The 22,060-nt window shown below is 52.8% G+C and overlaps 1 protein-coding gene across 1 annotated transcript; it reads right to left on the bottom strand.

Moving 5' to 3' along the window:
- Positions 1-363: 363 nt before the first annotated feature.
- Positions 364-6,299, bottom strand: LOC147646598 (maestro heat-like repeat-containing protein family member 7). Its single transcript, XM_086873284.1, has 16 exons — positions 5,693-6,299; positions 5,438-5,593; positions 5,104-5,168; positions 4,845-4,994; positions 4,507-4,655; positions 4,055-4,202; positions 3,619-3,806; positions 3,392-3,529; positions 2,999-3,113; positions 2,689-2,826; positions 2,299-2,475; positions 2,007-2,162; positions 1,747-1,848; positions 1,421-1,523; positions 1,084-1,140; positions 364-793 (listed from the first exon to the last, which is right to left on the bottom strand). Exons 1-16 carry the CDS (start codon positions 5,814-5,816, stop codon positions 594-596), a joined length of 2,166 nt encoding a protein of 721 aa, XP_086729410.1. The 5' UTR covers positions 5,817-6,299; the 3' UTR covers positions 364-593.
- Positions 6,300-22,060: the final 15,761 nt, after the last annotated feature.

Genomic DNA, 22,060 nt, shown 5'->3' on the forward strand with positions numbered 1-22,060 from the left:
TGCCTTGTCCTGTCTGGGCCTCCGCAGCCCCTCATCCCTTCACGGCCTCCCAGCACCCTGTGCCCTCAGGGGCTCCCCCAGCCTGGCCCGGCAGCAGCGCCGCAGCCCCACAGGAGCTCCAGCAGCTCCTCAGCCATCACGGCACCAACACACGGGCAGCAGGACACAGATGGCGCTTCCTGCCTGCCACAGGGCTTGTGGCTTCAGCACAACCACCAAAGGCCAAGGGGCTTCTGGCCATTTCCCCTGCACCACTGCATGCCCCGGCAGGTTGCTGAACACAAGAACCCTTTTCCCTCTCTTCCCCTATGCCCCGCACACCCTGGGCAGCAAAAGAAAGGTCTTGGGACTCTTGTGGTTTAGAACATATCCTATATTATTTACATACTAGATGGAAACGAAACAAAGAACAATCTCTATGAAACAAAAACTAACAGATGGCCCATGTGGCCCCAGAAGACAGAGCCTCTCAGCCCTAACATATCCTACATTATTTACATAGTAAAAAGAAGAGAAAAAAGGAAAAGAACAACCCTTATGAAATAAAAAATCCTGGCTGGCCCATGTGGCCCCAGAAGACAGAGCCTCTCAGGTCAGCTCTGAGTACACCTCCAGCAGTGCAGCCAGCCCAGGCCCGACAGACGAGGCCGTGTCCTCCATGCCCTGAGGATTTGGTCTTGCATCCTCTGCAGGATGGAGTATCGGGCACTCTGGATGGCCCGGAGGACATACAGCGTTTCAAGTGCCAGATCTGACACGGCACCGCTTCTGTCCTCCGTCAGGCGTTCGAGGGCTGCAAGAGAGACGAACAGAGACACGGTCAGATCCCAGAGCTGTGGGGGCCCAGCGAGAGCCCCCTGCCAGGGCCATGCCAGCCGGCTCTTGCCTTGGCCAGGAGGGAGCAGGGACCAAGGGGGTCAGCCCGAAGCTGCTGGCCACAAATGCCCCACGTGGCCCTGAAATCTCGCTGTGCTCTGCCCACGCCGCCCCTCATCGGCACAGGGAGCAGAGCCCTCCACAGCCTGGCCCGGGCTTGCAGCTGCCCCCAACAGCCAACACTGTCAGCCCGCTGCCATGGCTCACCTCTGCACAACACCTGGAGCTCTGCGTGCTGCCCCCTCAGCTGCTCCCCGGCCATCCCTGAGAACACAGAGCCTGTCAGGGTCCCAGCAGCACAGCTCCCTGCCAGCGGCGCTGCCAGCCCTGTGGCCACACGGCCTCCTGCCCCGGCAGGGCTCAGCCCGGGCCCTTACCGCATCCTAACCCAGCCCAAGGGCACGGCTGCCAGAGGCCGGCAGCAGCAGCCCCGAGGGCAGCCGGGGCTCCAGGGCGCCGGGCCCGGGTGCCGCTGCCGGGGCAGCAGCCGGGGCTGGGGCCGAGCTGCGGCGGGGCGGGGAGGGAGCCCGGGCTCGAGACTCACCGATGACCCTGATGGCCGCCGCTCGCAGGGTCTCCTGTGGGTCCTGCAGGTACTGCAGGGCCCGGCGCAGGTGCTCGGCCAAGGGGATCCTGTGGTCGGCCAGCTGGAGAAAGCGGCAGGAGGGAAGGGTTGGCGCGGGCTCTGCCCCTCGGCCGGGCGCTGCTGCCTGCGGCCAGCCCCGGCCTCCCGTGCCCGGCCAACCCTGAGAAGCCGTGCGGCCCCCGGGTGCAGCAGTGGGCAGGGGCACAGCTGCCAGCCCCACACACTGAGCACCGGGGCCAGGGGGCTTCTCTAGCCTTTGGCTGGCACTTGCAGCCCGCCCTTACCACGAGCTTGGCAAACTTCCACAGCTTCTCCTTCCTCACAGCTTTTTCCAGGTCTGGCCTCTTCAGAAAGCCAGCCGCGCGAAGGAGCGTTGTCCGAGAGGCCTGGGGAGCAGCAGAGAGCCGCAAATGGCCCCACAAGGCAGGGCACAGGAGTGTCCCAGTGCCAAGGGCTGGAGGAGGCTGCAGCCTGCAAGCCTGCGTCAGGGCAGGAGGCAGCTGAGCCCCCTGCCAAGGCGCAGCAGCAGCCCAGGAGTCCTCACCTCTGCCACATGCCGATTCTCATCTTGGCAGTGGAAAAAGAGTGGGAGCAGGCTCTGGTACACTCGTTCCTTCAGGGGCTTTCTTCCTTCTTCTTCTGCCGACGACATCATTCTTCGAAGGAGAGACATGGAGAGCAGCTGCACCTGGCTATCAGGCTGTATGAAAGGAAGGAAGGAAAAATGACCTCATCATTGGCTTCTTGTGGCCCACATTGGCGCAGGCCTGCAAATGCACAGGGCACAAAGTGTCCAGGCAGCAGGCAGTGGCCGTGGCTGGGGCACAGAGCCTTACATTGTCCAGGAGTTTCAGGAGCGGCTCAGCCAGCTGCAGGGCCCTGCGCCAGGATATTGGGGTGTCTTCATCCAGGAAAATATAGCTCAGGAGAGCAATGCTCATCCTGGCCACGTCACTGTCCAAGTCCCACAGGAGGTGCACTAGTCTTCCTGTCAGGCTCTGAATTCTTTCGGCCTGTGCAGAACACAAGGGTGTGAAAGCCCGGGCAGCTGCCGCAGGGCCCAGAGGCCAAAGGGCTGTCCCAAAGCACTCGGGCAGCTGAAGCAGGAGGCAGGAGAGCTGCGAGGAGCTGCCTCAGCGCCCAAGGCAAAGGCCAGCCAAGGCCAAGTGACAGCATTGCCCAGCCTCATGCTGCCCACACGGCTTCAGCTGCTGCCCCCTTCTCACCATGGAGGGATGGTCCTTTAGCAGGAGGAGAGCCCTGAGAACCTGGTGATGCATCTCTCTGGAGTTGTACCACAGGTACTTATACAAGATCTCCATTAAGCTGTCACCACAGTCACTCAAGTCCAGGCAATCTAGGAGCTGAAAGGCACAGGGCAGTGAGAGGGGAGCCGGCCGGCAGGAGCCTGGAATTGCGCAGGGCTGGGCCCAGGCAGGAGCACAGGGCGCGGGTGGCATCCCAGGCAGCTGTGGCTATGCCAGGGGACAGGGCTGGCAGGGAGCTGAGCGAGGTAGTGCTGGCCATCAGGCTCACCTCCACAAGGAATGCCATGGCAGAGACATCCCAGTGTGGCAACGGTTTGCTGAGCACCTCAAGCAGGTAGCTTAAGATGCTTTTGCACAAGTGGGCGGATGCACGGCGCATTACCCTGGAAGGCAGAAAATGGCAGAAAGAGTCTCAGCAAGGGTGCGAAAAACCTCTCCCAGGACTGACTGACACAGTTGTCCTATTGCCCCAGCGCCCTGTGAGGGTATTTGGGCCCGTGAGATGTGGCTGCTCCTGGGCACCCTCCTCTCACAGCCTTTTGCAGTCTCCTTGGCCATCCCTCGGTGACGAGGTCCTCAGGCCCATGGCCATGGGGACTGTGGGGGGCATCCCGGGCAGGGGGCACAAATGCCAGAGGCAGTGGGGAGAAGGGGGGCTCACCTGGCCAGCAGACCCATGGCATAGTGGTGGGTGTCAGCACAGAGCAGCGTGTCCCAGCCACGCTTGCGTTCCATTGCCACCACCACATGCTCCAAGTGGAGACTGCAGAGCAGGGCCTTCAGGGTCTGCACTGCAAACCTGTGTGCACAGCAAAGCCCAGGTGACGCTGGGAGTGCTGGCTCCGAGGCTGGGGAAGTGGCAGGGACAGGAGGAGTGGCATGGAGCACCTGTTGGGGCTGGTGGAGAGGCCGTGTTGCTCCTGGCATTCCTTCCAGAAGGTATGGACGTCCTCTGTCATATACAAAGTACTGAAGTACGTTTGGAAGAGGAGATGCACAAAGAGGCGGGGGAAATAGACTGTGAGGATCTGTGGGCAACAGGGCCCCTGGAGGATCTTCCACATCACCAGAGTTGCCTGCAGAGGACAAAGCAGCCTGAGACAGCCTCAGTGCCGGGGCATCCGTGTGGTGGGGCCTGAGCGTGGCAGGGAGAGGCCGGGGCAGACGCAGGGGGAGCAGCGGGCCTGGTGGCCCTGAAGCTGCCCCTAGGCCAGGTTTGTGGCCAGTGCCTGAAGCAGGGAGATGCAGTGGGGGAAGGAGGCAACAGAGCTGCTGGAGAGGCGGCCGGCCTTGCGGTGAGCAAAGGCCAGCTCCAGAAACTCACAGTCAGGGAAAAGACAGCCGTCTTGTCCCCATCAGAGGTGCCCAGGTTTTTCTGCGGCCAGCTCCCCACCACATTGATGAGGAGCGGTGTCACTTCCTCTGAAATCCAGGGCGAGAGCAAGATGGTCGTCCACATGGCCATAGCAGCTCTGCGGGGTCAGACACAGCACCGTGGGCTGGGCAGCAGCGGGGAGCTGAGCTGGCCGCCAGCTCTGCCTGTGCCCACTGGCCCTGAGCGGCAGCAGCAGCCAGGCAGCCCAGCCCTGTGGGGACAGGCCCCTGAGGGGCAGGCTGGCAGCACGGCAGCAGGCTCGGGGGCCGACTTTGTAGCAGGGCTGGCAAAGGGAGCAGCCAGAGGGCCCTGCAAGTCTGTGTTGCTCACAGCCCTGAGCCGGGCTGTACAGGGTGATGGGCTGGGGAGCCCTGAGGCCTCGGGGCAGCTGGGCCCCATACCTGTCACACGTTGGGGCCACCCGCAGGAGAGTGATGGCCACATCATCGGGCTCTGCCTCGGCCACTTGCATCAGGGCCCAGTCCATCCTGTGCTCAGCAGCCTCATTGGCCATGAGCCACTGGTGGATGTACCTCACCACGCCGGGCACCTGGAGAAGGCACAGGGAGACTTGGAATGCTAGCAGAGGGAGTCAGCAATGTGCCCAGCTTCTTCCTCAGACAAGTGCTTCTCTTCCAGCACGCTGCCATGGCCTCAAAAGCTCCAAGTGAGCAGCAGGTGTGGCTTGGGAAAGCCAAGCAATTGCTGGAGGATCAAAGGTTGGCCACAGGCTGCTTACTTGCTCTGGATTGAAAAGAGCCGTCTCTACAAGCAGATCCAGCTGGGCAGCGCTGCTCTGTTCTACCAAGACCTCTGAGGATGTCTTGACCTCAGTGTCCATAGGTCTGGTGTCTTCCTTGCCAATTCTCTTGATGTATTGGTAAAGAAACTGTAGGAGAAGGGCAGGAAGGCAGGGAAGTTGCATGGAGTGCTCCAAGTGCAGTGCTGGGCTGAGCAGTGCCAGCAGGCCCAGCGCAGGTGGGGATGGCTGCAGGTACCTGCGCTGCTCTGCGGAAGCGGCCACGGGCGGTGTCCTGCTCTTGTGTGCCGTCCATGGCTGCATCTGGCAAAGAGCAGCCAGAGCTGAGGGGCTGCGGGAGAGGCCGGAGAGCACAGCCCAGCCCTGCGTTCCCCAGGCAGGGACAGTCCCGGGATGCCCCAGGGGATGCAGCACGGCCACTGCTGCGGGGGCAGCCCCAGCCCCTTTTTTGTGCTGTCCATGGGTGTGTGTCCACAGGACAGTGTGGGATGGGATGAGATGGGATGCAATGGGATGGGATGGGGCCAAGATGGCCGCAGGCACCAGCCCTGGGGCCCAGCTCTGCCACTCACCCTCCTCCAGCGGCTGCAACTGCTGCACCTCTTCGGTCTCTGGTGCTGGGGCAGCTCCAGGGCCTTCTTCCTCTTCTTCCTCTTCCTCCTCCACCCAGGCCAGTTTGGGCACTCTTGGTGGTCGCTGCTCCGTATCTTCTTCCAGACTCTCCAATCCTTTCCATAGAAACAGCACCAGGGGATGGCATGGCATGGAATGGGATGGGGCCAGGCTGGCAACAGGCACTAGCCCTAAGGCCGAGCTCTGCAACTCACCCTCCTGTGGTGCCTGGAACTTCTGCACCTCTTCAGACTCCTGTGCCAGGACAGCTCCAGAGCCTTCTTCTTCCTCCTCCTCAAGCCAGGCCAACTTGGGCACTCTTGGGGGTCCCTGCTCCATGGCAGTGACTGGATTTCTGGCTACTTGCAGGAGAGATGGCTCGGAAAAGCTCGGAGTCAGCAAGTCCTGCAGTCGTGCCTGGAAGGCACCTGCAAGACTCAAGTCCTGGCAAGACTGCAAGACAGCGAGTCCTGCACTTGGGTCTTGAGGGCTCGTGCCAGAAGGACAGGAGGCTCCTCGACAGGGATTGTGGTCTGGTCTCAAGGGCAGAGACTGCAGGGATGGGCGACACGTCGGAAAAGCTCCGGGTCACCAAGTCCCACGGTCTGCCCTCAAGAGAACCTTAAGAAGGAAGGCTCAGCAAGGCCACAGGTCAGCAAGACCTGTGGTCTGGCCTCGAGGTCACCTGCAGTAATAGTGCTTCAGAAAAGCTCCAGGTCCGACACTAAGGAGTGCGCTGTGCGGGGGCTCCTCACAGCACCGCTCTGGCGCGTCCTGACCCGTCGCATGCACCGAGCACTGTGGCGTGGCCCTGTCACCGCCAGCTCCTATGTCAGCACGTGTCACAAAGGGCCCTTTGACATCTGCTCCCGTTGCCACCATCCCACGGTGACCGTGCTGCAGCATGTCACAAAGGGCCCTTGCACACCCTGCCCTCCGCCCTGGGGCCGCCCCCATCCCCCCCCAAGTGGCCCAGCTTGGAAGGAATCCCTTGCCCAAAGTGTCTAAGACAGCCTGACGGGATCTTTAGGAACAGCTTGTTAGAAATGAAATGGAGTCAAATTTATCAATAAGAATTTTATTGAAAACTTTGTAAAATTTACTCATGGAAATGTCTCAGTGTTGAGAGACAGGTGTCTGCTAGGGAGGGCAGGAGCCTCCCTTGGAATGAAAAATGTAGACCCCCTCCCTCCGAATTATGATAATCTTGAAATCAAGGGGCTCTCAGGCAGAGATCTGGGGATAGGAATGACAGTTTTTTACTAATATTTATAACCAGGCAAACAAACAACAATAACTACAGCGTTAGCAAGAAAACAGAGCCAGGGACCCCGTGACAGCTTTCTGGGCTGAGACGGGAAAGGATGGAGGAGAGGCTTTGTTTCACAAACCCCCTTGGGTTGGCAGTCAGTGCTGGTGCTCCTGCAGGGCTCTGAGGAACACTCAGCTGGAACAGCAGGGATGAGCTGAGATCCCGGGCCAGTGGCTGAGGTGGATCAGCAGCTCCGTGGCGGTGGCTGGCACTGCCACACGTCCTGGCAGGACAGGGGGTGTGAGGCCACCAACGAAGAGGGAAGAAGAAGAAGGAGCAGCAGCTCCATCTGGGTGATGGCGAAATTCCCTTCTCCCCACCACAACAGCTCTGCACCCAAAGTGTTCTTCTCCGAAGCTGAAGAAGCCACCAAACTGTCCCCACCCTCCCCTCTTCCTGCGCCCTTCCCCCCCTGGGCCCAGCCAAACTCTTTATCTTTCCTCAAGCACCCACCAAGTACCCGCAGTTAAGTTTTCCCTGCAAGTCATGAGTAAAAATTCCACAGGCAAGCCAGAACTAAATAGAAAATAAAGGACACCTAACCCCCAACACCTGTAAGTTGTATCTTGAGAGTCAGCCAGGATCTTTGTTTGCCAGAAACACCTCTGAAGTTTAATCAAGGCATTAGTCATCAAAATTATTTTGAAAATTTAAAGATCAAAGTAGCCAAAATACTCAATGTAACTAATTGCTGGGTTTGTTCTCAGCTCAGGTTGGGAGGAATGGGGTTCCCTCGGAGGGCTCACCCTGTGGGGTGGCCAAAACTCTGTCAATGGGCTCTGACTCGTAACGGATCCAGTGCAGGGACACTGACAGAAAACTGTGCCGTGGAACACAGGAATGCAATTATCAGTTTTACAGGATTGACTGAGCTTTCCCTTCAGGAGAAACCAAGCCCTGTTCTAGCTGGAGGCCACAATGTGAAAGGATTTCTGTGCTTTACCATCACAAGCTTACTCACTCTTTTTCCTCACTCTCATTCACGTTAGGAACAATAATTCTGTTGTCCATGGAGCTGGCACCTTTTGAATTCCAGAATAATGTCCCCAAGGTCCTTTGCTGTTCAGCTTTACCGCGCTGTCTGTGGCTAACAAGGCTTGCTGGGGTCCTTTTCCCTTCGGCTGGAGAGGTGCTGGGTCCCAGTCCCTGAGGGACAGCCAGGCTCCTGGCTGGAATTGGTGTGGAAGTCCCTCAGGGTCACATCAGCCTTCACATGGAGCCCTGTGGATCTGAGCATTCTCCAAAGGGGCCGTTGGGGCAAACAGGGAGATTTGGTCTGGCAGGGTCTGTAAAACAATATCCCATCCCATCGACTTGTTCTGGCAGAGAACACTTGGCTGCAGGGACATATTCCCATTGTTCCTGCCCAGGTCTCAGGATTCCAACAGTGTTGTCTTTGCCCAGAGCTGTTCCTTCAGCTGGCTTGGGAGGGCCATTTGGCCTCTGGACCCACACTCTGGCTCCTTTATTCGGACTGCTGGATCCATTCCTTTTATCTCCACAAATGGAGGTGATTTGAGGTGGATGTCCTTTTTTTACAATTGTTTTTAAAACTGCAATATTGATAACTGTATTACCCTGCATTGTGGTGGAAAACCAAATCTTGTTCACTATTGTTTAACAGACTTACTTCAATTTCTCCTTGATAATCTGCATCAATTCCTCCTCCCATGACATGAACACTTTGCAAGGCCAAGCTCCAATGAGCAGTTATCAAACCAAAGTGTCCTGGAGGAATCTGAGTTCTTATTCCTGTATTGTAAACTCTCATTTGCTTCTGATTTCTCCTAATGAATTCCAGTGCATGAAGGTCCAGCCCTGCAGCCTCTGGGGTGGCCTTGGCAGGGGCCATCACAGCCAGAACAATTTCCCAGGCAGTCCAAGTCTCACTGTCCATGGCTGTGTTTGCAAATTGGGTGCAGCTGTGCACACCCAGGGGTTTCCATTTCCCAGTGGGCCCATTGTTAAGGGCATGGAGCCCATCTGGGAGATGGGTTCTCCACCGGGACAGGTTCCCATCTCCTCATTTTATCAACTGCTCTTTTAAGAGCCTCTTCAGCCATGGAACCAATCCTGCCATTTGTGGATAGTGTGGTACATGAAAAACCCAGCAGTTTTAATCTCTGTATTTTTCACAGGAACAGACAAAGCATTCCACATCACAGCATCAGCAAACCATATAAAAACAGCCAACTTCACCCCTTCCTCCTTTATTCCTTGTATACAATTCACAAAGTTTACCATTGACATTTGGGCCTTTGCTAGTCCTTTTTTGTAGGGTATTTAGTGTTACAGTGAGCAACCAAAGCTCACAAATTAGTATTGTCAACATTATTTCACATTATCAATTTTTAATTTTGGATATAAATATATATTATTGATTATTATTATTATCACTATTATAATTATTACTATTATTATCATTATTATTATCATTATCATTATCATCATCATCATCATTGTTGTTTTTGTTGTTTCACTTGCACAAACAAACCTGAGCTCAAGACTAAAACCTGCTGTACCTTCACATGGGAGCATTCCAAAAACAATTGTTCCTTCTCTTGGTGCTGTTTCCAATGTGCTGTTAACAAAATCCATCCTCATCTTCCCAAACCCACAAGTTCTTTTCCTTTTTCCACATGCAATTTTTGGCTGCATTCTAAGACTGATTTACTAAAATATGGATATGATCTAGTATCACTATCCAACTGAGACAGACAAAGACTCTTGAACTGGTTTAGGGTTAAAAAGTGTATGATTATTAGCAGCGCTGGGCCGATGTGTCAGATCACCCCTTAATACACACGGCCCCGAATACTGGTGAATACAGGCTTTTTATTTCCAGAAATATGGAACACAAATGCATATTCATAACCCCGTTGCCGCCCACACTCTGCTTCCTATGCTAATTAGGAAAAAAGCAATTAAGCATGCGTAGTTTGTTCCTTGAAATGAGTTGGTGGTCCTTTTATGAGGAGGGGTGAGAGAAGGGAGGGAAGGGATATGGCTCTTCCTCCTTCTGACCTTTCTACCTTTTCAATGCAAAGTGACAAATGGACCCTTGGCTGGGCTCCTAGTTTCATGTCTTCCAGGAGTTTCTGATTTGCAATTCTCTTCTGTTCTTCAAGTTCCTTACCAGATTCATTGCTTCTCATTATAAGCCCAGCTGAACAAGCATAGAGTTGACAGACAATTAGTTATTAGCCAATGATTAACCTCTAATTTTAGCAAAGCTTCTCTAGCTCCCTCTAATTTTAGCAAGGCCCATCTATTTATTTTGTTTAGATTTAGCAAGGCTTCTTTCTAATTAAGGCCTCAGCTTGTCTAAATTCTTAAATTCTTCAAAGTTTATGTCTCAGAGTTTTGACTGCTTTACGGATCCAATGGAACCTCCATAGCCCCTGGCACCCCCAGAGTTCTGGCTGAGATGAAAAGATGAATGGGGAAATAAAGAAACACCTTCTGAAGCTGGTGATAGAAACTAAGATGCCAGCTCTTGCCACTGGCTTGGGCAAGAAGAAGGGCCAGACCCAGTGGGGATACTCAATTATCTCCCTTTGAACTGATGATTAGAATTCCTTATCCTGGTAATCCTCAGCCTTGAGAATTACCTGGGGGTAGGGATAAAGGATATCTATTGGAAACAATATGTAGCCTGGATAGTGTCTCTTGTAAAAGCTCTTTGACAAGAAGCTCAGCTAGCACAGAGCCTGCCTTTAGACTTTGCTGTTCACAACATCCAGCCAGGAGATTGAGTCCTAGTGAAGGAGTAGAGAGAAGCAGCAGCAGCAGCAGCAAAGTAGTGTAGACCTGTGCAAGTGTTGCTGAGCACAGAAACAGCCGTCAGGAGAGCTGAACACGGGTAGAGCCATCCCTCTCGAGTCAAGGTCTCTAAGGCCCCAGAAATTCAGACATCTCAGCTAGAGGAGAAGCTCGGCAGGCTGCCACTGATGCTCCACAAGAGGGGACTGGAGCAGTAGCCAGGCCATCAACATCAGGGGAAGCCCCGTGTGCCTCCCACAGCCTGGCTGCTGAAATAGTTTGTGTGGGCATCCCTTCTCTCAAATCTCCAGTCATTAGAGGCCAATCCGCACTGTCATTGTTTTCTTTATGTTAAAGCTCTTTCTGTGTTTTCACTCGCCTCTACAGGTCGTGTAAAGACAACATGAAAGTAAAAGTTAAGTTAGGAAATTAAATTACACCATTAAAATGTCTGCCTTAATAATCTTACCTTGATATTGTCAGCCAGTTGAAGTTGAAGCCAAAAGTAGAAAAGTAATTTTTAACCATAAGAGAAGAAGTAGCAAATCCTTTTACCTGAAAAATTGTGAAGTCTGTGGAAGGCCAGGAAGATCTGAAGACTGGCCGTGGCTGCCCAGCCCAGTCAAACCTAAACAACGAGTTAAGTCCATAATAAACAAGATTTTCAGATGAAGAACGAAGTCTATGGTGGCTTCATTCTTCTGAAAAAAAGCATTTATTGTCTAAATAGAACAAGAAGCACATACGTGGGAAAAAGCATTCCTGACCAGACTTTAGGTTCAGAGTGTTAGACCCCCAGCTTCCCTCCTTATAATTGTTTCAGATATCAAGGCAAATAGAATCAAATGTATGTTAAGGTCACTACCAGCAGCTAAGCAAGGTGTTCCTTCCATAATTAACAAAAAGATTTTGAAGGCTATAAAGCAGAGGGGAAAGAGAAGGTTTTTTTGAGCCCTTATTTTTAAGCTGCCCCCAAAACAATTCCACAAGCAGGACACGTGTTGTCCGTGATGATCAGTAGAAGTAGCAACACTGAAACAAAACTCAAATCCTTTGTAATAGGTTCTGGTCCAGATCCAACAAAACAGATTTAAATGGAACTGCAGGTAGAAGCCTCGTGTGAGAGCTTAGAAATGCAAACGCTGTCAGCAGAAGAAGGGAGAGTGTGGCAAATTAACTGATAGCTAAAAGGTGGTGAAAGAAATTACAAAAGCAATAGGAAAGTTAACTCATGTATCAGTCCAAACATAGAAAGAATTGAGAATAAGACATGTTTTCGTGGTTATCTGGTAAACTGTGGGTTTAACAAATGCTTTTCTTGTGCTGTAGCAACTCTTATCTTTTAGCATGCATGATCCCTTGCTTAATACAATTTCTTCAACATATGATAAAGAGGATGCAGGTAGTAGCCATAGCTACTAATCCAGGAATAGCTACAAAAGGACAGAAATTGATGTCACTGCAAATAATTGCAAAACAAAAAAAAAATAATCCAGGAATAGGAAATTAAGTCAATGATAACTAAAGTTTGTAAAAACAATTAGTAAGAAATTTTTTTTAAAAAGAGAGGTTGAGAGGAATGAGAGATTTGTCTTTAGAAACAAGCTGTGGGTCTGCTGGTAAATTAAACTAGCACTGAGAGATAAAAGAAACAATGGGAAGGATTCCTCTGATTGATGAATGGAAAAAAGATATTTGCCTTTACAAACAAACTGTAAGTTTGCTGATAAATGAAATTTGATACTGAAAGATGAAAGAAACAATGGGGGAAAACCATAAATTCCATAAGAATTAAAAATGAAGAAGGAGGGTTATACATTAGAGGGGAATCTTAGGTATCAGGCAGTCCAGGGAGTCTGGACCTCTCAAGTACCTCAGCCAATGGGGAAAGAGACAGGGACGTGGCTGGGAAATTCGGATAAAAAGGAGGCTGTGTCCTCCAAAAATTTGAGAGACCCCAGGAGAATGGCCCATGGCCTCTCCCTTTATTCAAATCAAGTAAAAGGACTCCTCTGTCTCCTTTTTAGACATAAACCTCTGGTGTTTGTAGATGAATTTTCCTGACAAGGCCAACAACAGACTGGAATGGAAAAATCAGCATCAGAAACCTGTGAGATGGAAAACTTTTGGCTGTTTGAGATAAAAAATATGGACTAAAAATCTCTATGGCAAAGAACAACCTTTCTCACAAGGATTACTGTAGAAAAAGTGATGCAGGTGTTGGAATGACAGCCAGTGCCCTCAGCAAAGACAATTCCCTGTCCTGTGGGCTCTATAAACCACACGTGAACGTGGCACTCATCCTGATTAATCCCAAAGCACTTCTCTGCAAGAAGCACTAGAGAAGTGCATGGGGCAAGAGTTCTGCAAGTGCCAGGTTCTCGTGCAGCAGAAAAGTTGTAAAATCTGAAAGATTCTAGCAACCACAAAAAATCCATCATTTATGGCTTGTAAATATTTCAGTGAATCTCAGTTACTTCTGGGTAAAATCAAACACCAAGTAGATTTCATAACAAAATCCCAGTTTGTCTGTTCCTGTTTGTGGCAGAGGATGAGGTTACAAGCCGGCCAGCTGAAGAAGCCAAGGAGGATTTCCACTTCCCTGTCATATTTTCCTACTGGCACAGGAATGAAGACCAAGAATTTGGCTCATTGGAGGGGTAAAACCAGAGGATGGATGAGGGTTTACATCCTAAGACTTCCTTTGCTAGAGTACAAAGAGTTTAGCTGTGCGTGGATCTCCTTGCTAAACCGCTCTGTTTCCAAACTCCATTCCTCCATGGCAGAACTGAACAAGCTCCGTATGTCAGAGCTTCAAGTTCCAAGCTGTGTGCTGAGTTAATTGTAATGGATCCATTAGCAGTGCGTGGGGTTGCTGCCATGAGGAGCTCAGGTGGCTTCTTGAGATGAGAATCAATGTGCCGTTTGTCCCAGCTCCATGTGTCCTGGGACAGCCCTGGCTCCACGGGAGCACACGGAGTGTTCTCGTGCCATTTCTAAATGAAAATTGAACCTCCTCAAGAAGCCAGGCCAAAGTCACCAGACAGCAGTCACAAAAAGGAATTTAGGCAGTTTGCTGGGTGTTGATCTAACAGCTACCACCTTCCCAAAGTCCTGGCTGCACTAAACAAGGCTCTTTCCTCTGTCAGCAGCCTTGCACTTGGTTGTGTTTGATACACATGCAGAGGAAGAAAAAGCCACTTGCACTGTGGAAACATGAGCTGCAGCTGTGCAGTAAGTTGTGCTCAGTAGCTGACCAGCTGATTTAATTCTGAGTGGGTATTAGACAGAAGATACTACAATAAAATTTCACAGGACAGCTATCAAGTATCCAAAAAATGCAGTATTCTGTTACTTTCTACCTCCAATATTGCCAGCACACAGCTCAAGGAAGAAAGGTATTTACCAACCAGCACAAAAGAAAAAAATAAAAATGAAAAAAGGATTTTTAAGGATATCACAGCAATGGCCACCAGGCATTTTCCAGCTTTGCAGGATATCAGTTCAAAGTCAATCTAAACAAGCCAGCATATGTCTAGCAAGAAAGAAATCACATGTGTGCTCCTAAACCCAAGCTTTGCTATATCAAACATGGATGGTATCATTTTCCAGCTCTCAATAGAAGTGTCATAATTTATAAAGTAACAAAACCTCATGCATAGAAATAGATTAGTAAGGTAGGTAGGTAGGTGGAAAGATAGATAGATAGAGAGATAGATAGATAGATAGATAGATAGATAGATAGATAGATAGATAGAGAAAGAAAGAAAGAAAAATAGATTGACAAGGCAGATAGAGATATTTGAATGCACTTGCCTGTATAACTTTGTATAGGAAGGGATGGGGAAGTGAGAGGTTATTCTTTTCCACACATGGAAAACCCTCTTTTTTCCAGTAGAATCAGCTTCCTCCCTCAATGACCACCAGGCTCCCTGAAGACCCCACCAAGAAGGCCCTGTGATCCCCATGGCCTGTGCATGCAGCACTTCAAGAAAGCAATGCCTGCCTCTTAATACTACAGGGGTGTTCAAGAGATTTATTCCCAGCCATGGTGACAAGGTGAACAAACTGAAGCCAGTTACTGTAAAAGGCCTGAACCAGCAGCACCACAAAGCACAGCCAAAAGCAGCAGGTCCCACACGGTGTCCCACAATCATGGCCCAAGCGGCTGCAGATCCTCCTTCAACCCCGGCTGCATTGCAGTCCCACTGAGCACCAAGAAGAAAAGGGCCTTTGTGAGAGCAAGCAAACTTAACCCTCTGCCAGGACACAAATTTAGAGGGCAAAAAATTGAAAAACCCCACAGCATCAGCCACACTTCCCAATGAGAAGGGTTGGAACTCTCTGCCCCTCCACACTTCCCCAGCAGGTTTACAAAGGGAACTGAGATCTAAGCTGTGCCCTCCAAACCAAGAGAGCCAGCCTCCCTTCAGGGTGAGAAGCCATGGCCTCAGTTCCAGCCCTGGGTGCCTCCTGTGCCCCAGAGAATGGCTGTGGCTGTAAATGTGTGTTTGGCTGCAGCACAGGGCCAGGGTGAAGCTCGGCAGCCTCATCAGAGCCCACGGCCACGGCCCTTCCCTGCCGGGGCCCTCACCTGGCCCAGCCCAGCCCGGCCCGAGCAGCCCGGACTGGCCTCAAGGGATGGGCTCTGCCTGCCCGCTGGGCCCACAGGCCGGGCCCAAGGGCTCGCAAGAGGCTTCCTCCCAGCTCTGCAAAACCTCAGCCAAGAGTGTCCCCTTTGCTGTGCTGAGAAGAGGAAAAAACCCTCTCAATTTAACCCCGCTGCACACCTCATGGGGGATCCCTGCACACCTTAGCAGAGAGCCCAAATTAGCCCTGGGTGCCTCATGAGGTGCAGGCCCAGGTGATGCCACTGAAGGAAATGTGCCCTCACAGCCCAGGGACGCTCAGCATGGGCTCCCCCAGCCCCTCGTGGCCCCACCACTGGTCATGGCAGCCCCTGCCTGGCTCCTACCTGCCCACACTGTGGGCACACCCGCCTGCTCCTGGACATGGAGCTCAGCAGGGGCTGGTGCCATGAGGGCTTTGCTGGTGGTACCAGCCAGACACTGAGGTAAAATCTCCATCTCTTTATTTGAACAAAAACCATAGGCCAAGCCCTGCTCTGGTGGACAGGGGCTGCCCAATTTCAGTCCTGGCCAGGGACCAGGGCCAGGGGGCTCAGGGGCAGAGGGTCTCACTTTGCACGTGTGGGTCTTGGGACGCACTCAAGACGGGGATGGAGCCGCAGCAGAGCAGAGGGAGACAGAGGTGAAGAGTGGGGATGAGAGGTCAGCTTCTCGGTGATTAAAGTCTTTGGCTGCTCTTCTGAAGGTGCAGAGGTGCTCCTGTGGAGAGAGGAGGTGGCTGAGGCCCCCAGCTGCCGCTGGCACGCAGGGACCCTCCTGCACAGCAGGGCCCAGAGCGGCCAAGGCTCCCCAGCACGGCTGGAGCTGCTGGCACAGCTTGGCCCAGCTGGACAGCTGCCCCTCAAGGCCCTGGCGAGCAGGGGATGGCTCTGGGCAGGGTCCCTGGCCAGGAGCGGGCCCCAGAGCGCCTCTGCCTTTCAAGGGCAATCTCGTCCCCGCTCTTTCTCCTGCCCACCTTGCTTTGCCTCTGCCCGCTGCTCCTGGGGCTGCTCTTGGCCAGGCAGCCTCAGTGGGAGCCAGCACTGGCTGCAGCCCCAGCGGGCTCCCCAGGACAAGTCCCAGCAATTAAGAGGCCAATTAAAGGCCTGGGCAGCAGCAGAACTCTCGGCAGAGTTATTTGGACAACCAATGACTATCTACAGGTCCACAGCAGACTCACTGGGAATGTTTCCCGACTATGAGCAGCCTTTCAAGAAGCTGTTTGAGGCCGAGATCAGCAAAACACTCACCCTTTTCTCTTCCAGCAATACTTGATTCCAGCATAGCACATCAGCAGGAAAAGTGCTCCACCAGCCACAGTGGCCATTAACTTAATCAAACCATGTGTTCCCTGGTAGAAAACTCTTCTCATGCTCTCCCAGATCTTCTGAGCATGTCTTGTGGTGCCGGCTGCATCTGTGGGAGCAATGGGCAGCGTGAGCCTGTGCTGTGCTCCACTGCTGAGCTGGCAGCACGCTGGATACAGCCAGGACGTTCTCTGTTTCCCCCAGAGCTGGGGCCTGCAGGCACCTTGGCACCCCTTGGCAGAGGCTGTGCCCCCCAACAGAGCCCAGAAAGCTGAGAGCAGAGCCCGGGGGCAGCACAGCTGCTTGGCAGTGGCTCCTTCCAGGGACACGGGCCAAACCCATCCCTGAGCAGCCACTGCCACTCCTGACCCTCCCTTCCCTGTGACAGCTCCCCCAGCCCAAGGAGAAAAAAAAACTGTCCAAAAATTCCTTTGTTTATTCCCATTACCTGGAAGGTCCTGTATGTAGTAATGGTCTTGAGGATCTGATTCTTTTCAATGGTGTTTTGTTGGTTTTTTTTGTTATTGAGACAGATGAGGCAGACTTGTTGTTTTTAGATTTGGTAGGTATGGTTTTTTTCTTAGTATGATTGTTTTCTTATAAATCCACATGTTAAGTTATTTTTATTTAGATATTTTTGATTCCTAAGCAATTATCTTGAAAATCTGTTGTTCACTTCTTTGTTAATGTTCTATCTATAAACAATTTTGACTCTGTTTTTATAGGAATAAAAAGATCTCAGAAAGCTGTATTTTTAATTTTGTTCACATTCTCTCCCCACTCCCAACATTTACTGTGATACTTTTGGAAACATCCCTGACGATAGCTAGAGTTATTTGGGAAGTGCTTGGCTTAACCTGGGAAATGGATTATTATTTTTGCTGCTCTAAACCTACATTGTTCCAAGCTTCACAGCCACTGTCCTGATGGATACCTGTGTGAATTAAAACAATGTTTGTGAGGCAGCTGAAGAGCTCAGACTTCAGGGATTAAAATACCTTGGAGAAGGAGGAGGAGGAAAGGGTAAAACAGCCTGTTTCCATGGCTGTTTTTTCATTTCTAGTATGCCAGAAGTATGGTAGGCTACAGCTGTCTTCAAATGTCATTGAATTAGAGAAAAACTCTCTCCAGGGAAAATGATGCAACACTTTGCCTCACAATCCATCAGCCTTAATTACAGTGAGAGGTAGGTCTTAATTATAATGTGATTAGAGCAAATCAACATTGTGTGAATGGCAAGAATTTGCTTGTCAACAGACGAATATGTCCCACTGAAGAATGAACAAAATCTGCCTTTACTTGGAAGAAAGGAGACATGGAGCAATGCAGTATTTGGGTTTTATCAGTGGTAAATGGGGCAAGAAGCTGTAACAACTCACCTGTTTTACAGAACACAAGCACTGATACAGCCAATAGTGCACCCACACTGAAGGGATCTTCAGAACATTGCTTTATTTCTTAACAAGAAATGGGCAGCAAAATGCTGGCATTTATCTGAGCTGGAAGCCCTGTTCCTCTCCTGTTTCTCCTTGAGCACACTGTTCTTTGCAGACTTCACTGTGCAGCCCATCAATCCTCTCTTGGCCAACAGCTAAATGGCACAACTACCGAAACACAGGTGCCAGCATCATCACCCCAGCATTATTCCAGCACTGCTCTACTGGTGCACAGCAGCACAGAATGGCTTGGCTTGGAAGGGACATTTAAAGGCCATCTAGTGCAGTGCCCTGCAGTGAGCAGGGACACCTTTGGATCAGGTTGCTCAGAGCATGAGCTTGAATGTCAGCAGGGATGGATGCCCACCTCTCTGGGCAACCTGTGCCAGGGTTTCAAAACCCACAGTGTAAAAAACATCTTCATTAGGTCTAGTCTGAATTTACTGTCTTTTAGATTGAAAACATTCCCCCTCAGTCTTGTCACAACAGGCCCTACTAAAAATTCTGTCCTGTCTTTTCTAAAAGCTCCCTTAAAGTACTGAAAGGTAGCAATCAGGTCTGCGTGGAGCCTTCCCTCTTCCAGGCTGAACACCCCCAGCTATCCCAGCCTGTCTCCAAAGCAGAGGGGCTCCAGCCCTCAGAGCATTCTGTCCCTCCTCTGGACTAGCTCCAACAGGACCATGTCCTTTCTGTGCTGGGCACCCAGAGGTGGATGCAGTACTCCAGGTGGGCTCACACCAGAGCAGAGGGGTGGTGGAATCACCTCCTTCAAGCTGCTGGGCAGCCTCCTTTGGAGGCACATGGCTGGCTCATGTCCAGCCTCTCTCCTTGCAGCAGCCACAAGTCCTTCTCAGCAGGGCTGCTCTCCATCCCTTCATCCCCCAGCCTGTGGGATCAGCTGGGCTGGGACCCTGTCATAGCCCTTGGACAGAGCTGCTGGGCAGGTTGAGCTCCCTGGTGAAGAAGGCAGATCCCACTCCCCACACAATTCCACCCTGGCCATGAGGTCACAGCAGCCTGTGGGGTGACAGCAGGCTGAGGTGACAGCAGGCTCTGAGGTCACAGAGGTCCCAGAGCCCCGTGGTTGCACAGCACCACGAGGACCGAGCAGTCAGTCCTTGACCACGACTGTTGCGGCAGCAGCGGCGGCGGCAGCAGCGGTGCTGACATTGGGACAGCGGTGTCAGGACAGTGGTGGCAGCAAGAGCTGCAGGACTGGCAGAGGGCAAGGCACCATGGCCTTTGCTCTGCGCCTCCTCCTCCTGCTCCTCCTGGCAGTGGCCCTGCCTGACAGGGCTGCCCAGGCTGCTCCGCAGCGAGCACAGGGAGCAGGTGAGCCCGCGGCCTGGCTTCCCTTTCCTGGGACAGCACTTCCTTCTCCTGGGAAGAGTTGGGGATGGTTTTCCACAGGCCTTTAGGGAGGCTTTCCTCTGTGGGAGGGAGAGAGTCCCCAGGGGCCCTGGGCTGGTCCTGCTGCCTCTGCAGGGATGTTGCACAGGGCCTGCAAAGAGGCTGGAGAGTGACCAGAGCCAGCCCAGAGCTCCCCAGGCCCCTCTGCAGCTTTGGCCATGTTATTTGACATTTGGCACCCAGGGTCTTACCCAACACCCTTGCAGTGCCCAGTTGTCAAAAGTAGAAGGGGATCTCAGCACACCATGGCAGGGTTCTGATCTGGGCTCCCTTCTAGATTGGAATCACAACTTGCATTATCCAGAGGCCCTGCTGGATGACAGCTTGAAACACTTGAGAAATGCTGGAGGTAAGTTCTCAATGGTCCTTTCCTGGCAGAATAAGCAGTTTAAATATCCTTGCACCACTGCAGGTGTCAGAACAGAGACATACACGTGTGTGCCCTTGCCCTTTGCCATCCCCTCACCTCTCCCGTGGCTCAGTGCTGCCTGTGCAGATGAGCAGAGGTGACAGAAGCTTCTGTGGCTGTTGAGTTACAGGTGTGTCTGCAGGCAGGACTTTCCCAGCTCCTGGGTTGGTAACTGTACGCAAGCCCGGCTCCCATCGCAGGGGTGAGTGGTGTGTCCCTCCTGACCCCACAGGCTGAGCACTGGTTTTCTGAGATCCATTCCTGCAAAGGGAAACTGTTTTCTCTTAAGGTCCTCCAAGTGGAAAGAACAAAGCTGCAGGACACCAGAAACTCCATGTGCCATCAAAACCCATGAGGCAAATGCTGAAGGAAATGCTGCAGGGAGGACAAGGTGGGACCATGTCCCTCAGCCTTCTCCTGAGACTCAGCAGCCAGGACCCCTGCTCTGGCCCTGTCACCCCCCACCAGGGATGTTGCACAGGGACTGCAAAGAGGGTGGAGAGTGACCAGAGCCAGCCCAGAGCTCCCCAGGCCCCTCTGCAGCTTTGGCCATGTCCACTGACATCTGGTACTCATGATCTAACCCAAACCCCTTGCAGTGCCCACTACCCCAAGGCAGAAGTGGATCCCAGCGCACCATGGACGTGGCTCTGATCTGTACTGGCTTCTAGACTGGGATCAGGACATGGATTATCTGGAAGCCCAGCTAGATGACAGCTGGCAAGACTTGGAGAATGTTCGAGGCAAGTTCTCAATGTGCTTTTCCTGATGGAATAATGTCAAGGTGGCAAGAGCTCACTCATGTGCCATATGCCTTAACATAATCTCAGGGCTGAAGGATTCTGGAAGCCTTGCCCTGCTCCCTTCTGGAGCCCTGAGTGATCCCACAGCATCGCTGTCAGTGGGAGGAAGGAGCATTTAGCTGTCAATCTTCTTCCCATGTGCAATGCCAGTGTCTCCTTCCATGTGCTCTGTGCAGCCACGGAGAGGAGCAGAGAGGGAAGGGGCTGTGCCCCAGGGCTGTGCCTTGTCCAGCTCCTTTGCCAGCCCCAGGGAGCCTGAGGATCTCCTACAGATGCACAGGAGCTCTTCTGTCCTGCCTTTCCTTGCAGCCAAGCCTCTTGGTGAAGGTGATCTGGCTTCCCAACCCACGTCCAGGACTGAGACTCTGGGAGATGGCGAGGGTAGGTGAAGGCCTTTCCCCCTGGGAGAGCTGCCAGCTCAGAGCCCAAAGCTCAGCCAGGGCAGCATCGCTGCAGGTGTCAGGACAGAGCCGTGCACGTGTGTGCCCTCACCCTGCACGATCCCCTCACTACTGCTCAGAATTGGCAGCTTTTTGGAGGAGGGAGGGCCCTGGCCCTGGCCCAAAAGCCAAGGCATTTTTTGAACCTTATCCCCATATTTGACAAGCATGAGGTCCTGAAAATGCCAGCACCCAAATCAAGAACTTCTCCATCTGGTTCAGCTGTGCCTCTTCCTTTCTCAAGGGATGGACCAAAAGACCATGCAGGTGGAGACGTTTCCCAGAGGAAGCAGTGGCTCATTGGCAGGAAAGAAGGCGATGCCAGGCACAGGCCCAGACACAGGAGGTAATTGCTGTGCTGGGCTCAGCCCTTGGCGGGGCTGTGTGCCAGCAGCTCTTCCCCTAGGGCTGGCCCTTGCATGACCCAGCAGCAGCCAAAGCTGGAGGCACCTCGGCTTCCAGGCCTCTGGAGCTCGTTTCCAGCTCCTGGGAAATGGGACTCATGCACCAACATCTATCCTACTGCAGCTGCTCCCAGAGGTAGCCGTGAGCGCCCAGAGGCCCGAGGCACAGGAGCAGCCCCGAGCGGGAGCCCTGCCACGAGCCCAGGGCCACAGCCAGCCCTGGCTCCCAACTGGGCAGGGGCTGCACTGGCCTCTGACAGGCCCTGGCTCTGTCCCCTTGGGCTGGGGGAGATGTCATGGAGAAGGGAGGCTCAGGGGTGGCAGTGGCTGCTCAGGGATGGGTTTGGCCTGTGTCCCTGGAAGGAGCCACTGCCCAAGCAGCTGTGCTGTCCCCCGGGCTCTGCTCCCGGCCTTCTGGGCTTTGTTGGGTGGCACAGCCTGTGCCAAGGGCCAACAAGGTGCCTGCAGGTCCCAGCTCTGGGGGAAACAGAGAACATCCTGGACATTCCCACCGTGCTGCCAGCTCAGCAGCGCAGCACAGCACGGGCTCTCACTGCCCATTGCTCCCACAGATGCAGCCAGCACCACAACACGTGTTCCCAATTCCCAGAAGGACATCAGAAGAGGTTTCTGTCAGGGAACACGCTGTTGGCCAGAAGTAATGGCAGGCCT

Source organism: Cyanistes caeruleus, unplaced genomic scaffold (assembly GCF_971803275.1).
Source record: "Cyanistes caeruleus unplaced genomic scaffold, bCyaCae1.hap1.1 HAP1_SCAFFOLD_91, whole genome shotgun sequence".
NCBI classification, from domain to species: Eukaryota; Metazoa; Chordata; class Aves; order Passeriformes; family Paridae; genus Cyanistes; species Cyanistes caeruleus.

Bases quoted from the DNA above. Each gene is read 5' to 3' on its own strand.
- LOC147646598 (XM_086873284.1), bottom strand. From the start codon at position 5,816: ATGGAGCAGGGACCCCCAAGAGTGCCCAAGTTGGCCTGGCTTGAGGAG. The intron at 1,849-2,006 runs GTGAGGACTCCT...GCTGCTCCCCAG, and splicing joins AGAATCGGCATGTGGCAGAG to GCCTCTCGGACAACGCTCCT. The intron at 1,524-1,746 runs GTAAGGGCGGGC...CGCTTTCTCCAG, and splicing joins GGAAGTTTGCCAAGCTCGTG to CTGGCCGACCACAGGATCCC.